Below are 17,975 nucleotides of genomic sequence, written 5' to 3' on the forward strand. Positions count from 1 at the left end.
ACACACATGCATAAATGTCTGAAGGTAAAAATAATGCATAAGAACAGCAGGAAAAAACGGAAAGTGCGATAGCCTGATGCATCTCAGAAATAGAAGGAGGGCATTTTCAGAAAGCAGGGAAAGAAATGGGCATGCATAATTAAAAAGTTACATACGTCCACTTTGTATCTCTTCGGTCTCCTCTCATGCAGTTGGGAAACAAGTTGCAGCAAAGGATGCAGGACAGACGACTGAGAGAACATGAATAACAATGAAATCCCGGACTTCAGATGTGAAACAAACTCTTTACTGCAGCATGAGCTTATGAAGAGATCATGCAAAGCAAAGGGTGGAAGATATCTGCTGCAATCCTATTTTGGAACAGTCTTGGGGTGATTCTGATTTTGCAATTTCCTTCATGGATGTGCACTGCAACTGTCTTCTATGATGGAAATCATGATGTCAGGTTCTCTCATGCCTATGTCTATTTCCAAATTTTACTTGGACTATTCAAAGCCCTTTCCAAGAGGATGCTGTAGCTGGAGAAGCCAACAGTAGTTTAGTGTTTGTTATCCTCCACCACTTCCCATCTAAGATCAAAGGTCTCCAGCATTCCCTGCCTGAAGGAGCAATTTTAGGATTATTGTAAACCTTGACATCTCCAGGCAATATTATCTGACAGACCATACCTGGATTAGGAACACATAGCAACATAACCCTTAGTATTCAAACATTCAATCACAAGAAGGAACTTGTCTCGCTAATTGAAAAGCAATGGTGATCTTCTCACTTTAATATGCAACTTATCCCTGAAATCAGGCTCCATCCCTGAAGACTGGAAGATGGCCAATGTCACACCAATCTTTAAGAAAGGATCTAGGGGGGACCCGGGAAATTACAGGCCAGTCAGTTTGACATCTGTTCCTGGTAAATTAGTAGAATCTATCATTAAAGATAATATAAAACATGTAGAAAAGCAAGACCTGCTGAGAAAGAGTCAGCATGGCTTTTGCAGAGGCAAATCCTGTCTTACACACTTACTAGAGTTCTTTGAGGGTGTAAACAGGCATGTGGACGGGGTGAACCGGTGGACATTGTCTACTTGGATTTCCAAAAGGCTTTTGACAAAGTTCCTCACCAGAGACTGTTGAGAAAACTCAGCAATGAAGGAATAAGAGGGGAAATCCTCCTTTGGATTAAAAACTGGTTGAGAAACAGGAAACAAAGCGTGGGTGTAAATGGGAAGTTCTCACAATGGAGAGATGTCGGGAGTGGTGTCCCCCAAGGATCCGTTTTGGGACCAGTGCTCTTTAACCTATTCATAAATGACCTGGAAGTAGGGGTGGGTAGCGTGGTGGCCAAGTTTGCAGATGATACCAAATTATGTAGGGTGGTGAGAACCACAAAGGATTGCAAAGAGCTCCAAGCAGACCTTGATAAATTAGGTGAGTGGGCTCAGAAATGGCAAATGCAGTTCAATGTAGCAAAATGTAAAGTGATGCACATAGGGGCAAAAAATCCAAACTTCACATACACGCTACAGGGGTCAGTGCTATCAGTCACAGACCAGGAAAGGGATTTAGGCGTCTTAGTTGATAGTTCCATGGGAATGTCAACTCAATGCATGGCAGCTGTAAAAAAGGCAAACTCTATGCTGGGGATAATTAGGAAAGGAATTGATAATAAAACTGCAAAGATTGTCATGCCCTTATATAAAGCAGTGGTGCGACCGCACTTGGAGTACTGTGTCCAGTTCTGGTCGCCTCATCTCAAAAAGGATATTGAGGAGATAGAAAAAGTGCAGAGAAGGGCAACAAGGATGATTGAGGGACTGGAGCACCTTCCCTATGAGGAGAGGCTGCAGCGTTTGGGACTCTTTAGTTTGGAGAGGAGGCGGCTGAGGGGGATATGATTGAAGTCTACAAAATTATGCATGGGGTAGAAAATGTTGACAGAGAGAAATTTTTCTCTCTTTCTCACAATACTAGAACCAGGGGGCATCCATTGAAAATGCTGGGGGGAAGAATTAGAACTAATAAAAGGAAACACTTCTTCACGCAACGTGTGATTGGTGTTTGGAATATGCTGCCACTGGAGGTGGTGATGGCTACTAACCTGGATAGCTTTAAAAGGGGCTTGGACAGATTTATGGAGGAGAAGTCGATTTATGGCTACCAATCTTGATCCTCCTTGATCTGAGATTGCAAATGCCTTAACAGACCAGGTGATCGGGAGCAACAGCCGCAGAAGTCCATTGCGTTCACATCCTACATGTGAGCTCCCAAAGGCACCTGGTGGGCCACTGCGAGTAGCAGAGAGCTGGACTAGATGGACTTTGGTCTGATCCAGCCGGCTTGTTCTTATGTTCTGGCTTGTTCTTAATGGTCTCTTGACCCACTCAACAGCACAAGGCCTAGATGCCACCTCTTCAGAGAATCTCTGTCCTCTTTCTGTGATATCAGGTTCATAATGCAAAAGAACCCAGATTGAAGCCCTGCAAACAATTGACTGGCAGTTCAGATACTGGCCCTTTAAGATGTCACAATAGCCATAGCTAAGGCAGTTTTCCCTGATCCTGTATTAGAAGAAGAAGAGTTTGGATTTATACCCCACTTTTCTCTCCTGTAAGGAGACTCAAGGTGTCTTACAAGCTCCTTTCCCTTCCTCTCCCCACAAAAGACACCTTGTGAGGTAGGTGGGGCTGAGAGAGTTCCAAAGAACTGTGACTAGCCCAAGGTTACCCAGCAGGAAGTGCAGAAACACATCTGGTTCATCAAATAAGCCTCTGCCACTCAGCTGGAGCAGTGGAGAATCAAACCTGGTTCTCCAGATTAGAATCCACCTGCTCTCAACCACTACACCACTCAATAGCTGAAGTAGTTACTCCTTGGCTTCCTCACTCCTTAAGTATTGCCTCCTTGCGTTCTCCTTCAAGGCATTGCATTCTTCTGGTCACCAGGAGCTCAAGTCCATTCTGCAGCTCTACAACATCCAGCTACTACTAGTCACAAAGACTCTCTGTACTTGCACAACTGTAGATTGGTAGGAAGGACATACAGTATAATCAGTTTGCACTACACATACTACAATAAATGCATCGTTAATTAATATTTTTGCTTCAATGTCTGAAAACTTTTCATGCAACAAACATGAATAAGTTCAATATAAATACTGTGTGCAAAAGATATTGCATCATTAGCTGCTTTGCAGCAGGAAGTTCAAAGGTTAAAAGATCAAAGGTTTAGACTCGATATCATTGTTCATAATCATATAGTGAACAAAGTGCACTTCTAAGGTACTTCTGTTAAAAGACTCAGATAGAATAATTTACCTAAATACTAAGAGAAAATAAACCCCAGTTTATTTGACCATTCCATTTCCTTGTATTACCAGAGGTATGTAATTAGGAGAGAAGTTATAAAAAAAATACCATGGAAGCTGCAAACCCCATTGGAGCAATGATTGTTGAAGTCACTTAGCAACATCCAGGAGCACACAAATGTAAATCCATAGTTGTTATATTGCCTCTAGCAGTAAGATGTTGTGTTTCTAACAGTAGAATCCTAAGAGCACTTTCCTAGGAGAAAGCCCTACTGAATACAAAGGTGCTTGCTTCTGCCTAAGGCTTATCTCTCAGTGTGTAAAAGTTTAAAACAAAGATTCAGTTCTATTGCTCATAAATACTTATACAACATTGGGCCCAATAGAAAATATCAACTGGAAGAGAAGAGTAGTAGTAGTAATAGTTTGGATTTAAACCCCACTTTTCTCCCCTGTTATGCGTTTCAAAGAGGCTTACAAACTCCTTTCCCTTCCCCTCCCCATAACAGACACCTTGGGGCTTTCCCCACTCACCTTCTGCTGTGCGCCGCTCTCGCGCCCCCTCAGCGCACATCATTCCTGGCGCGGGGTCATCAACGTCATCGAAAGGTGCCGTTTCTTCAGCACCAGGAATGATCTTGTATGAGTGGTCCTACTAAGCGGCAGCGTCAGCGGCTATGATGGTTGCAGCCCTTACCAGAATGAGGGGAGCGCCGCTGGATCCCGCGCTACTTTCCCGGAGTAGCGTGCAGCAGAAGGTAAGTGGGGAAAGCCCCCTTGTGTGGTAGGGGAGCTGAGAGAGTTTGAAAAAAAAAACGCTGACTAGCCCAAGATCACCCAGCAGGCTTCATGTGAAGAAGCGGGGAAACAAATCCAGTTCACCACATAAGAGTCTGCCACTCATGTGGATAGACAAATGGAAATGGAAAACCGTAATGTTTTACTTCAAGTCAGGGTTTCCATATGATATGACAAGGAAGGTGTTTTAGCATACTTGAAAAGCATCAGCTGATTAAAACACATTTTTAGCTGTTTAAATTTATGCACAAAATATCTGATTGTTTCAAATGAAACCCAAAATAAAAATTAAAATAACCTTCTACATTTTGAATAAATATTTATTATTCAATTGACATTATTAACATGTGCCACTTGGATCAATAATTGGTATAAATCAGCATAGATTATGTAGTATTTTAAGGAAATAATATTATGTTGGACGGAAAACCATCCCCAGCACAGCAGGAAGTTTTATTTCAGACACTGCTTTAGTCTCTAGCACAAATGTTCTTCATTCATTTCCTTCCTAAATATTGAATTGTTGACATTCAAACATGGCTGCAATCTGTTTTCCATTAGCCTTCAATTTTTAAAGAGAAAATGGCTCAGTGGCAGAACACCTGCTTTGCATGCAGAAGATCTCAGTATCAACTTCAGCTTAACAGGATGAGGTAATCATGAGGTAAAATGACTCTACCTGGGACCCTGGATAGCTGCTGCCAATCAGTACAGACAATACTGACTGTTTAGGGTCAACCCCACAGGGGACTCAGGAAGAAGGTGACATTAGCATTCCTGACCACAGCTGCCAGACCCTGAATATCCTCACTACCCTGGGCAACTTTAAAGTAGAGGGCCAGGAAAGGGGGCAAACAAAGGTCATGTGGGAGATGATGCCCATCACAGCTCAACTTAGTGGTGTCAGGAAGGATGGTCTGGTGTCAAGCTGACTCAACTGGGTGGGGGAGACTCCCCAAAAAGGGATGAGAAACCAGAACAGGAAGGCAGGACCAACCAAGGCTGTGCCCCACTAGAAACCATATTCTCCCTTTGTTTTCTGTAGGCTGGGTTATTCATGTAGGAAGCACCATAGATGAGGGATGGACCTACCCAACAGGGCCTGCTTCACACAGGCCAGGGACTCAGTCCAAGGAGAACTTGCCTCAGCTCTTCCTGCGTCTAATTGGTTGGAGATGAAAGTAGTTGAGGGACAGGAAGAAAAGTAGGCATGCCTGAACCCCTTTCCTTCTAAGTACTATGGGCTATTTATGACCAAAGAGTGAAGCCATGGGGGGAGGGGGTGGCCTGTACCCTGCCAACTTCAGTGACATAGCATAGGCTCATACAGGCATTGAGAGACCAATGTTCTGCCTCACCATAGAACATCCTTGTGTATTTAACCAAGATCTATCATTTATATTTAAAATAATTTCACAGATTACAAATGATCTCAGCCTGGAAGAATTAGTGGAAGTTCAAATAATGATAAGTTTGATTTCTGTTTAATTACAAATATGTGTTTCACTGACAGGGGAAAGGGCAGTTCGACTTACCAGAACATCTGAGTTGCCCGTGTCATGGGTCTTAGAATAATGAAATAAGAACTGTTCAAAGAAATTAGAAGTGGAATTTACTTTGAGAAAGGTTAATGGGCTATGACTTTCTAGACACTTATAACACAATCAAATAAAGGACAAATGAAAACACACTTACTCTTTTGGTGTTGTCTTTTTCATCTGACTCCTATGGAAACAATAATTGGAAGAGAAATTTAAAAGAAATCCAGCACAGCACAGATCATTTGGGATGGGATGGGGGGGGGGTGTACTCTAAACACAGGTAAGGTAGTTGGTTGTTTATTATATGGAGGCTCAAAGGGGCTTACAAACTCCTTCCCTTCTCTCCCCACAACAGGCACTTTGTGAGATAGATGGGGCTGAGAGAGTTCAGAGAGAACTGTGACTAGTCCAAGGTCACCCAGCAGTCTTCATGTGCAGGAGTGGGGAAAGAAATCTGGTTTACTAGATGAGAGTCTGCTGCTCATGGGAAGGAGTGGAGAATCAAACTTGGTTCTCCAGGGCCATTTCTGTAGATTCCTGAAAATGTTTGCAAAACATTTTCTATCCCCCACCCAGGTTTGTCTGCACTTACTCCCTTAAATCAATTCCTGGCTGCCATTTTGTGGTCATTCTGGTTTATTTATTTTTTTACAGATCTGTAGATTTGATGCTACAAGGCTTTAAATCCTAATGCTGTGATTCTCTAGGGGCCATGCCTTCGAAGCTATGGAGACACCCCCCAAAATTTAAAAAAACTGAGGTAAATACAGTGCGAGGTAGCCAGCACAAACTCAGAAAATGGCGCCAATGAGGAAGACTGGGAATTGCAGAGTATTTTTAAAGAGATCCGCACAGCAAGTGAAAACACTTCTACAAAAGAATCACTTCCAGAAAACCATTTCCAGAAAAAAATCGCTAAAGAAAAGGGTTCATTTAAAATATTTTCAGGCTGAAAATAAAACGTTTTGGATGAAAAGCCATGTGGAACTCCACAGAGGAAATGTTTTATTTCCTGCCTCAAAACATTTCATTTTGGTTGGGCAGGAAGGGTCCAGACTAGAGTCTACCGCTCTTAACCACTACACCATGCTGACTTTCAATAGAAACTGAGCATTTCTATCCTTTTTCTTTCCATTTCAGTATCATAGCTAGAAGTTACTTTACATCATTGGGCAAGAAGTTACTTTACATAGTTGGACAATAGTATTAGACAAATGGGGTGGAAGAGATGTGCAACCTGCACGGTAATGTCATGATTTCATTTTAAAGAATGAAATCCAGGAGTGCTGTGTGGTTTCCGAGCTGTATGACTGTGTTCTATTTAAGTTTTGGCTGCGTCTTTGTTTCTGCACTGACCCTAACAGTTTGTCCCAGTTAGAAATGAGAGAGCTTCAGCTTTCGAAATGGTGGCTACATATTGAAAAAAAGATCTTTTCTTTGGGCTTCTCTTGGGAGGCCCTACAAATGCTCACCGCTCCGGAGATTTACCATCGCTTAAAGACTAGATTATTTGATCAAGAGTACCAATTTCTCCTGAGCAAAGCGCAAAGCTCTTGCTCTCCAATATTCTTTGGGATTATCCCTCAGAAATCTAGCCCTGCTATATACCTGCAACAACTTATTACAATTGCAGATGGGTCATGACTAGAGCAAGGTGTAACTCTTTTCCATCAGTACATCTTCAAGGTCGCTTCTCTGGTATTCCACAAAATGAGCGTCGCTGTCGATTTTGTCCCGATACAACTGATACACTTTCTCATATTCTGCTTCATTGTTCAAAGTACAACAACATCAGAACCGATTTGAGAACTGTGTTACCAACAGAATTTATGCTCCTTTCTGATAAAATAAAAATGGCTAAGCTTCTAAATAGCTCTAGTGTTTAAATCTCTGAAGCTGTTGCTATGTTTTTGCTCTGTGTACTGCAAGTTGAGCAATAATGATCTTTTTATTGTATCTGAAATTCTTGGCACTGGTTTTATGCCTAATAAAGGTTTTGGATCTGGATCTGTGTTCTAGCAGCATTCTCTCCTGATGTTTCGCCTGCATCTGTGGCTGGCATCTTCAGAGGATCTGATGTAGGAAAGGAAAGCAAGTGGAGTATATATACTGTGAGGTCAATAGGTGAGGCCATCTGAATAGAAGTAGCTTGGCATGTGATTAACAATGAAGTCTGTAGCATGTGAGTCACAATGAAGATAGCAAGGTCAATAGGTGAATGCAGCTGAATAGAACATGGCCATACAGCCCGGAAACCCACACAGCACTCCAGTGATTACGGCCGTGAAAGCCTTCGACAATACAATGAAATCCAGCACAAAATATTATAGCCTTTTTGATGCCAGTATTTCTATGCACATTATTTTCTCCTTATCCTGACTTCCAGCAGCATATGAAAGTTGCCAGACAACATCCTTTCTGAGGAGTTCTTCCACACCCAGAAGTCGAACGCCAAATATGATGATGTTTCAAGAATGATTGAAGAATACATTTCTGTGAGCTGGAGGATCTGATGCCAGTATTTTCTGGCTTGGGTTCACTATGATGTGTACCCATACTCTAAACACACACACACACACACACACACACACACACACACACACACACACACACACACACACACACACACACACACACACACACACAATATTTTGGCTGATTTTGTATTAAGCTGAATTCTACAAAATACACTGGTTCTACAAAATAAGTAAATGCATATTTTTGCTTATTTTCCGTGCTGCTTTTTATGGAGAAGAACAAATGATTATCACATCCTCGCTCAATCAAAATCTTATTTAGTTGGCCCCTGGTTTTTCTTGCCCAGCATTGCCAATACTTTCTGGCATATCTCTGTAGCCAACAGAGATAGAAATTATTTCTTAAAAATAGCAAAAACTCTCTGAATTGTGAATTGTGCATAACGTCAAGATGCAAGTTCTTGACATGTACAGATACACAAACTATACAAATTTTCCACAAACTACACATCACTTCAGTTGTAAAAACAAGCGGATGCACACTACAAATAGCCATTCTGTAAAGTGGTTTGCATCCTAATTTTAAATTGACATATGATTTGCTTTGTAACTTCCATAATTTGGGACAATGTATTGGCACAGTAATGTATAATCTCCATCAGAGTTTGCTGACAAAACTAGTTTTAAGACTGAACTATACATGTGTTCATATTTTGTTGCTCTGGCACAAACACAGCTGAAACCAGTTTTTCACAGCTAAATCCATGTTTTGACATGACTCTCCCCTTCCTCTCCTCTTCCTCAATAATAGCAGCATCTCAAAAGTGTTCAGAAATCAATAAAAGGTATTTCTTTGTCTTGTGAAAGAAAGTGGCCCAACTCCGCACTTGAGACTGTCCTGTAATTTATATCCTAAAACTGCAAAACGTAAGGGGAGACACCAATTCTAAACCATAAATCATGGACAAATAAAAATTTTGGCTCTGTAAAGCAGCACCCACAGCTTCTAGGCTAGAAAACTATTGGGGGGCAAGAAATGCAAGGAGGGGTTTTTTAAATCACCAGTACCCCTTCTCTGCCCCTAAACAAGTAATACAACTAACAGTGCCAACTTAGCAGTCTGTGGATAATTCTGAAGTGACAGTTGGGATACCACACATTGCAGAATCATCTCTCTTAATGACTTGGATCCAGCCTAGATTTCCACAGACTCAAAGGTGATTTTTACTGATTCCCCCTTCCCACCAAATACTTTTTATTCCTTCCAAGCTATTTCTGAGAGTTGCCATCCCCTAACAGCAACATTTCAGAGGCATTTTGAAATGCTATAGGAGGGGGGAGGGGCAGAAATCGTACGCATACATAGAAATCTAGGGCCTTTCCCCACTTATGGTTTGCGGCGCGCTACTCTCAGCACGAGCGATTTCCGCTGTGGGGTCGTGTTCCCCACTGCCCCGCGCTCTGCGTGGGGCAGTCAGAAGGTGCCATTTCTTCAGCGTCAGAATTGACATGCGCTGAGGGGACGTGAGAGCACAGAGTCGGGGCAGCTGCATTGTCGCCGCCCGGACTTGTGGGGAGCGCTGCTGGACCACGCGCTATTTGCAGAGAGTAGCGCGCAGCAAACCCTAAATGGGGAAAGGGCCCTAGGCAGGATCCAACTTACTATCTGAATGGATGTAAAGAATTAATTCCACAACACTGAAAAATACACTGGCTCTCAAGTTTTAGAAATACAAAAATTAACTGCCGTTACCTGAATTTTCTGTAGAAGTTGCAGAACCATAAAGCAAAGCTCTTTCAATGTGTTAGATGACTAAACAAACAAACAAACAAAAATAGAGTCTCAGGATTTAGCTTACTAAATTGTCTTGTATTTGAATGAATTTTTAAATGAACTAACCTGAGGCTGAGCATCTCTGGCCAGGATTGCAGAACACACATCATCTATCTGTAAATATCGACAAGATAATACTGCTATTTCTTACTTGTGGTACTGAATTTTTTTTCAAGGTTTTCAGAAATCTTTCTTTTCTCAGCGAAGGGTTCACACCTCAAACATTCAGAAGACAGGATCAGAAAATATGACACCCCTTCTTTGAGATCAGTTTGCCTTCCCTAGATGTAGGGCTTCAGGAAATAACTCCGCTTGTCCAACGCATTTCTGCAACCTTTATGCAAAAACTTTTGCTGCACCCAAATTCTGAGCTGCTAATATGTTGGTTATATATATTAAACAAATTGCTTTGTTTTCCCTATCTGTGATTTTACAATTGTTCTATTTTGACAATGGCTACAAAGGTCTTCTGGAGAGGTACAGGAAAAAGTAAGAGATATTTGCCTGTAATGATCTTTCCCCACTTTTCTTTATACCAGGCTGGAGGTGAATTGATCTAACAACTCATGCTCTTTGGACAGAAGTTTGAAATAAGATAGGCATCATCTTTTCCTTCTCCACATTGTCACAACTAGCACTCAGAGATTTCTCTTCAGAGTCCAATTCTAAAATTGAGCAGCAAACACCTGGAGAAAAGTAGACAACCTTCCTAATTATGGGTTTGTGTTATGGGCTCCAGGTTGGTTCCAGACTAAATTAGCAATTTTAACAGATTCTTTGTTCCCACTGCAGACTCTCTCAAATTGGTTGTTGTGGGTTTTCCGGGTTGTCGTCTGGTAGATCTTGTTCCTAACGTTTCACCTGCATCTGTGGCTGGCATCTTCAGAGGTGAATAACAGAGGGAAGTATGTTACACACAACAGACTTCCCTCTGTGATACACCTCTGAAGATGCCAGCCACAGATGCAGGCGAAACATTAGGAACAAGATCTACCAGGCCACGGCCGCATGACCCGGAAAACCGACAACAACCAGTTGAATCTGGCCGTGAAAGCCTTCCTCTCAAGTTGTTCCTCGGGGTTCCCTATCCCACAGGAACAACATTTTGTGGAGATCACTAGATTTCCATGCAAGAGGGGAGACAGGAAAGTTCAATTTTACTTCAGGAAACTTTATCCTAGGACTAACCTTCTGCCTATGTGAGCACAACAGCCTTCTTGGAGCAAGAATGTGTTCCCTCTCCTCATAATAGCCTAAATGTCACACCAAAAGGCTACAGTTGGGGGAAGGGGGAACCTCGAGGAACAGCTTCAGTGGGGAGATGAAGTCATGAACCGGGAAGAAAAAATCAGTTAAAAGAAAAAAAACCCACCTGCAGAAATCTTCTGCGTAATCAAAGCCCATGTCCAAGGAATCTTAGTTATGAATTCCTTCCTTTATGTACAAAAAAAGGCAAATACACAAAATCAATCAATAAACAATAAGATTCCTGGCAGATAACATGGAATATTGCTCTCTACCTCATTCCATAATTGCAAATCTTGTTCTCCTTGTAGAACACTGGCTGCCATTGGTGCACCTGGAAATAAGTGAATAAAATTGCTAATTATAACATTATTCATTACACAAAGCTCACTACACTTCCATGTGCATTTGCATATAAATTAATATTACCACAAACAGTATTTTTTCTGTAAAAGAAAGAGGGCAAACGAGATATTAGAGAGTTGGAGCACCTTCCCTGTGAGGAAAGGCTGAAGAGTCTGGGACTTTTTAAAGAAAAGAGATGACTAAGAGGGGGACATGATAGAGGTTTATAAAATTATGTGTGGGATGGAGTGAGCTGGCAGAGATAACGTCTCCTTCGGCCAAAATACTAGAGTCCAAGGGCACCAAATGAATGACAGATGGTAGATTCAGGATAGACAAGAAGAAATACCTCTTTTCAGAACAAGTGGTTAAAATGTGAAATTCTCTGCCAGAAGATGCAGTGATGGCTAGAAGATGGCTTTTAAAGGAGATTAGACAGTTTCACGGAGGGTAGGTCTATCAGTTGCTACTAGACATGGAGACTAAAGGGAACTTCTGTGTTCAGAAGCAGTAAGCCTCTGAATCCCAGTGCCAGGAGGAAACATCGGGGGAAGGCCTTGTCCTCTGTGCTCTGTTCTACCCCTCCAGAGAAACCAGTTAGCCACTGTGTGAGACAGGATGCTGGACTAGATGGACCACTGATCTAATGCAGCAGGGCTCTTCTCATGTTCTTAATATTAAGGACTATTAGCAAATTCAGATATTAAATTAAGCTGAACACCAAAAACTCTGACATCTTCAATGGTATATTATCAGCATTACCAGGTACTCAGTACATTATATTAACTATAGGCAACATTAGCGGCATTTAAACATCAAACATATCCTTGAAAATGTTCTTTATGTCTACAATATACTCAGGAATTATTGGGAAAATATTTCTACCATACAATTGGCTCCCCGTGGAATTCCGAATCATCTTCAAGGTGTGGGTTTTGACCTTTAAGGACTTACACGGCCTGGGACCCTCGTACCTTAGAGACCGCATTACCCCATATGCCCCTACTCAGCCTCTGCGTTCAGCAGAGGCCAATTTGCTGGTGGTTCCTGGCCCTTCAATCATGCGGCTGGCCTCCACACGGGCCAGGGCCTTTACGGACCTGGCCCCAGCCTGGTGGAACACTCTTCCTCCAGCTGTCCGGGCCCTGCGGGACCTTGGTGAATTTCACAGGGCCTGCAAGACTGAGTTGTTCCACCGGGCCTTTGGAGTGTCCAGTCACTGAGTAGGGCGCCCCCCCTTACTCACTTACCTTTTACCACCCTATTTTTGTCTACATCTACGTTACCCTCCTAGGGAGGAGTCCGGCCGTTCCCCCTTTTGGGGAGACTTTTTAATAAATTGGGTTGTGGGACGCCTGTTATTATTGTATTGACCACTGTTTTAATGGATTTTAATGGATTTTAGTAAGTGTAATCATTGTTTATGGGGTCACTTATTGTGATCTCTTGTTATAAATTGTATATGCGTTGATTTTGTTGTGCACCACCCAGAGCCCCTTGGGGATGGGGCGGTATACAAATCTAAACAATAAATAAATACATAAATAAAATTCTGAGAAAGAATTTCCAATGCATTTGTCCTAAAATGCGTTCAAATTATTACAAAATATTTCAAAAGAGGTTTTCCCTCCTATACTTTCAGATGTTTCTAGTGAAAACACTGAAAAAAAGTGTGTGTGTGGGGAGGCGGGGGGGAAGACTATTATCTGGACATTCTCATTTCTAATTTCACTAAAACATTGTTTAAAGGGGGCACAATCCAACTTGTGCAAACTTCAGAGAACTGAAAGCCAGCAATGTAAGAGTAACCACTTCATTTCATTGGGTTGGTGCAGGTAGTAAATTTATCCAAAATCAATGGGGCTTAAGCATGCCTATCTGTATGTTAAATTCTAACCAACCTGGATTATCTAGAATTATTTGCAAAACACCAACAATTGACTGCTAGCCTTCTCATGGTAATTTTTTTTTAAAAAAATGACTGGTTTACCATTTTAATTCTTGTAAACGGGAAAAAAAACACCATAACTTCAAAACTCCACGGCTGCACACTTGGATATGCTTTTTGTTTTTAATCCAGTGGATTTTGTTGCTTTTTCCTTTTCTGAATTCTTTGAATATTTCTTTGGGCAGATCAATTAGACCTAAATAAAGATCCTATGCAAAATTTAAGAGAGAGTGAGATGTATTGGCAAAATGGTTTTTCCAAATCTTGTTTGCTGAGATAATGTTAGTGTAGTTGTGAGAGACTCCCCGATCAGTTTTTCCACAATTGGAGCCCAATTGAAGAAAAAGTAGTTAAAGGGACATGGGTGTCAACCACAGGGAAGGAATCTACCCCTGCCCTCAGACTCATATTTAGGTTCCCTTGGGAAATAGAACATCTATTTTCTCCCTTATTTTTAAAACATAGGGTTTGTCTATCTGCATCTAGTAATAAAAATGCCAAAATAATGCACTTTGAAATGTTTCCTATGCATAACAGCTCATATAACGCTAACCTGAAAAAAACCCTTTATACAATCCTGAATAACATAATTACACAAAAACACACACATGCACAAACCATAAAAGATCTGCAATACTAACAACTGTGTGTGGGTTATAAGCAAGGAGTCATATATTTAAAACATTAAAGTTGTCTGATACTCGAACGGGTAACTATACAGTAATGTGAATTAACCCCATTCACAAAAAACTCCTAACTTTTTAAACACATGCTGATATGGTCAGTGAGTCAGAAGGAAGGACATTTGGTTTTTTGCGGAAAATGCAATGAAAATGTCAACTCAGTGTGAGGATTATTAGAAAGTGGGCAGAAACAAAACAGTTGATTTTGTAGCACTTCTGTATAGATCTATAGTATGGCCTCATTTGGAATACTGTGAATGGTTCGGTCACCTTCAGTGCAATCCTAAACAAAGCTAAGCTCTTCTATACCCACTGACTTCAATGGATTTAGAAGGATATGAGCAGGGCGACATTTTAAATCTCAAAAAGATATTGCAAATCTGGAAAGTACAGAAGAAGGAAACTAAGATGATTTAAGGGGTTGGGAATATCTTTCTCATAAAGTTTATAATAAAAGAAATGTAAAACTTCAATCAAATAAGAAGAGAAATATCTACAGAAGCAACCAGTAGGACCACTTCTGTGAAGCTGAGCTGCTGTGGGCGCCTGAGTTCCTACAACGTTCCTTTGTGATTTGCTACTCTGCTGCCCTTTAACCCCCTTCTTCACAATTGATACCATCAGCAAAAAAAATGGTAGCAATCTAACATCAATAAAACTTAAAAGATCTTGGAGCAAATAAAGTCAGCTTTGAAGGCCTTTTTACATCTAGCTTATATATTTTGGCTTACAAAGATATAAACTATCCTCTTCACTTTTATAAGAGTTTCTACACAGAAAATACACTTTACAAAAATTAAAAATAGCCATTGACAACCTGCCACTTTTTCTACTTATACAAAGGGGGAGAAAAGGAAAACTCTATAGAAATTTCTTTGGTTATAAATAAAGCGTGCCTACAAGTAAAATGAACATCTGAAAGTTAACCATACACACACACACACAAAAAAATCCCAGATAAGACTAATATAAAAAAGACTAAAGCCAAATCTATTCAGGGATTTCAGTAATGGAAGATACCTATAAAGAAAGTATGTTGAGGACAATGGATGGCAGAACTGTTTAAATATATTATTGAATATAACAGTCTCTCATGATTTCGAATACCCGGTAAATTTGTATAGTTCCACTGCAGCTCTAAGAAATTTAACTGCAATCAGTCACACTAATATTAGCTCTTTTCTTGCTTTTGGAATGCTTGGAATGTAAATGATTCATGAAAATTGTAAGAGGTTTGGCGGGGGGGGGCGCACAATAACCAGTGACTTCTAAAAATTAATATGTAGAATAAATCTCCCTAAAACTTTTGCTTTTCAGTTCAAGGCAACTAACAATTTGTAAAAAACTGTGTTTCCACATAACTTTCCCAACATGTTCAAATATTGTAGTCATGTGGGATGTAAATTGACTGGTGTTAAATACCTCTTACCCATAATTTGCAACAGGATTTCTTTGATGCTAATTGATGATGTTGCTGTGCAGATTTCAGATATGCGGGCCACTTAAATGTCAGTCAAAACACTATGAAAATGCTCCGAATTGTCTCCAGATCTGCTTATGACTGCATGAGCTCAATGAATTAGATTTAAAACTTTCTAATACTCTGATCTGTCAGAAGCATGCAAAAGTATTCATTCAGGTTGACATTTGATAGGTGGAACCGGACATGGTTTTAAAACTGACTCTCCATTCTTGTCACTGCAAATCAGTACGTAATGGTGGTTGCGTATAAACAATTGTAAAACGTCCCTTCGACTCTTTTCTAAAGAACAAAAGTAACATATAACATAGACAGAAAGTACAATGTAGGTAGAATAACATATTTCACAAGAAAAACGAAAGTTGGTGTAAAAGGTCACAAGCTTCGGAATTCACAAAATTCTTTGCAGGGCGTGTAGTTACCGAAGTGTGAGCTCTGTATAGAACATTCTGAGAAGCATTATGGTACACTAGTCAAAGTAAATCTCCACTTGCCATGATACTTAACTGGGTAACCCTGGGAATAAGTCTCTGTCAGCCTCATCTACCTCAAGGGTTTGTTTCAAAGGTAAGATGCAGGAAGGGAGAATCACCCAAGCACCTTGGACAGCGGGTGGGATAAAAATGCACTCGCAGTGCAACCACAAGAACTCTTTCCTGTGATAAAGCCCCACTGAACGGAGCCAAATATGACTCAGAGTAGGGTTAAGGATGCATTCTAAATAACTTCAACGCATCAGCTGTCAGGCACATACACAAACTTTCCTTTGGCCAGCGGCTTTGAACAGATGCGTGACAAATTATGCTCTGGAATAGCTGTACCTTACCAGAGTCCAGCAGAACAAAAGGGCCAGGGTTAGTATCAATCACTCCTGTCATCAAAAGTTACTTAGATCACTAGCATTGCTAACAACATGGTACCGAAAGGATGGCAATAGCTCATTCATACGTAGTTTTCCATGCGTATACGTATGTTGGGAGAGGGGGGGGGGGGAAGGAACAGGGGAAATTAAATGCCTCTGTTATAATTATATCCCCTCTATTTGTCATTGATTATTTCAATTGGATGTTGTGAGTTTCCCGAGCTGTGTGGCCACGGTCCAGTCGTTTTTGCTCCGCACACTTCGCCCGCATCTTTTGCTGGCATCTTCAGACGCCCTTCCAGATAAGGTGTACACATCTTACCATGCCATGATGCCTCTGAAGATGCCAGTCACTGATGCAGGAGAAACATTAGGAGCAAAAACGACCAGACCACGGCCACACAGCTCGGGAAACTCACAACACCCACTTGATTCCAGCCAGGAAAACCTTCAACAGTTACTTAAATCATGGTCAGTGATGTCAGAATGACTACCTTGAAAAGATGCCACCTGGACACGAGATTCTAGATAGGCAGTCAATGCCAGGCACAAAATGCCAGACAGCAATGCAACACAACATTAAGCCCATCCAAGTATTTTGCAGGTTGCTAAAGTTGTCTTAAAAGTTTAACAACTGAAACCAACGCGGGGAGAAAGGAAAGGACTCTGCAGTGGACGGGAAAGCCCCGCTAGAATAACTGGACGCTCCCCGAGGGGACAGCAGGGCTGCATCCAGGGGGTCCGGGCTCTGGAAAGGGGAGACCCCACCCTTACCTTTGCACGAGCTCAGCCAAAAGGCGAGGAAGAAGAGGACGCGCAGCCGCCCGGGGGCTCCCCAGCTGGACTGCCCCTTCCGAGCACTGAGGTGGCCGCTCCTGCCTAGGCACGAGGCTGGCGGCAGCTGCTGCTGCACCTGGCGCTGCCCAGAGCTGGCCCTTTGCATGGCGGCTTCGCTGGCTGCTGTCTCGCTCCGGCTCCCTTCGCGCGCTCTGCCCCGCCGCGGGCTCCCTGCCCAGCCCGCGCTTTTAAATCTCCCGCACGCGAGGCAGGCGGCGGCGGCGGCGTGACTCGGGCAGGACGCGTCAGTCACCTCCCCCCCCCCCCCCGCCACTGGCCCTCCCGCTGGCTGCCTCGTGCCCTCAACAGCCCCCATCCCCCCCCCCCGCGCCCTTTGCAGGATTCGAACAGGGATGCTCCCTGGCTCTGTCAGGAAGCTGCAAAGATCTAAGGAGGGGAGACAAAAAAAAGAGGGGGGGGGGATTCAGTTGCCTGTGTTTGCAACGTGGTGACAGAGAGCAAACACAGGCAACTGGATACCCCCTTTTTTTTGTCTGCCCCCTTAAATCTTTGCAGCCACCCCAGTGTTTGAATCCCACCCTGGGTTTTTGAGCACTGGTGAAGACAGTGGCAGTGCTCCTAGAGAGCCTGCATGGTGTAGTGGTTAGGAGCAGGTGGGTTCTAA

General features: G+C 42.1%; 1 protein-coding gene across 3 annotated transcripts in view; it reads right to left on the reverse strand.

Annotated features, from left to right (window-relative positions):
• The window catches only part of NMU (neuromedin U), a 31,851-nt gene extending 14,314 nt beyond the window's left edge, over window positions 1-17,537 (reverse strand). Inside the window, exons 1-7 of one of the 3 annotated variants that reach the window (XM_048509658.1) lie at window positions 17,288-17,537; window positions 11,471-11,529; window positions 10,017-10,064; window positions 9,870-9,929; window positions 5,794-5,823; window positions 5,634-5,684; window positions 156-230 (exon numbers count right to left, since the gene is read on the reverse strand). In XM_048509658.1, coding sequence (XP_048365615.1) covers window positions 156-230; window positions 5,634-5,684; window positions 5,794-5,823; window positions 9,870-9,929; window positions 10,017-10,064; window positions 11,471-11,529; window positions 17,288-17,456 — 492 coding nt within the window. In that variant the 5' untranslated portion in view covers window positions 17,457-17,537. The remainder of the gene's footprint in view (window positions 1-155; window positions 231-5,633; window positions 5,685-5,793; window positions 5,824-9,869; window positions 9,930-10,016; window positions 10,065-11,470; window positions 11,530-17,287) is intronic. The other 2 variants (XM_048509659.1, XM_048509660.1) reach the window with 2 other exon arrangements.
• Between the last annotated feature and the right edge of the window lie 438 nt (window positions 17,538-17,975).

The sequence above is a fragment of the Sphaerodactylus townsendi genome, linkage group LG10 (genome assembly GCF_021028975.2).
Source record: "Sphaerodactylus townsendi isolate TG3544 linkage group LG10, MPM_Stown_v2.3, whole genome shotgun sequence".
Classification (NCBI taxonomy): Eukaryota; Metazoa; Chordata; class Lepidosauria; order Squamata; family Sphaerodactylidae; genus Sphaerodactylus; species Sphaerodactylus townsendi.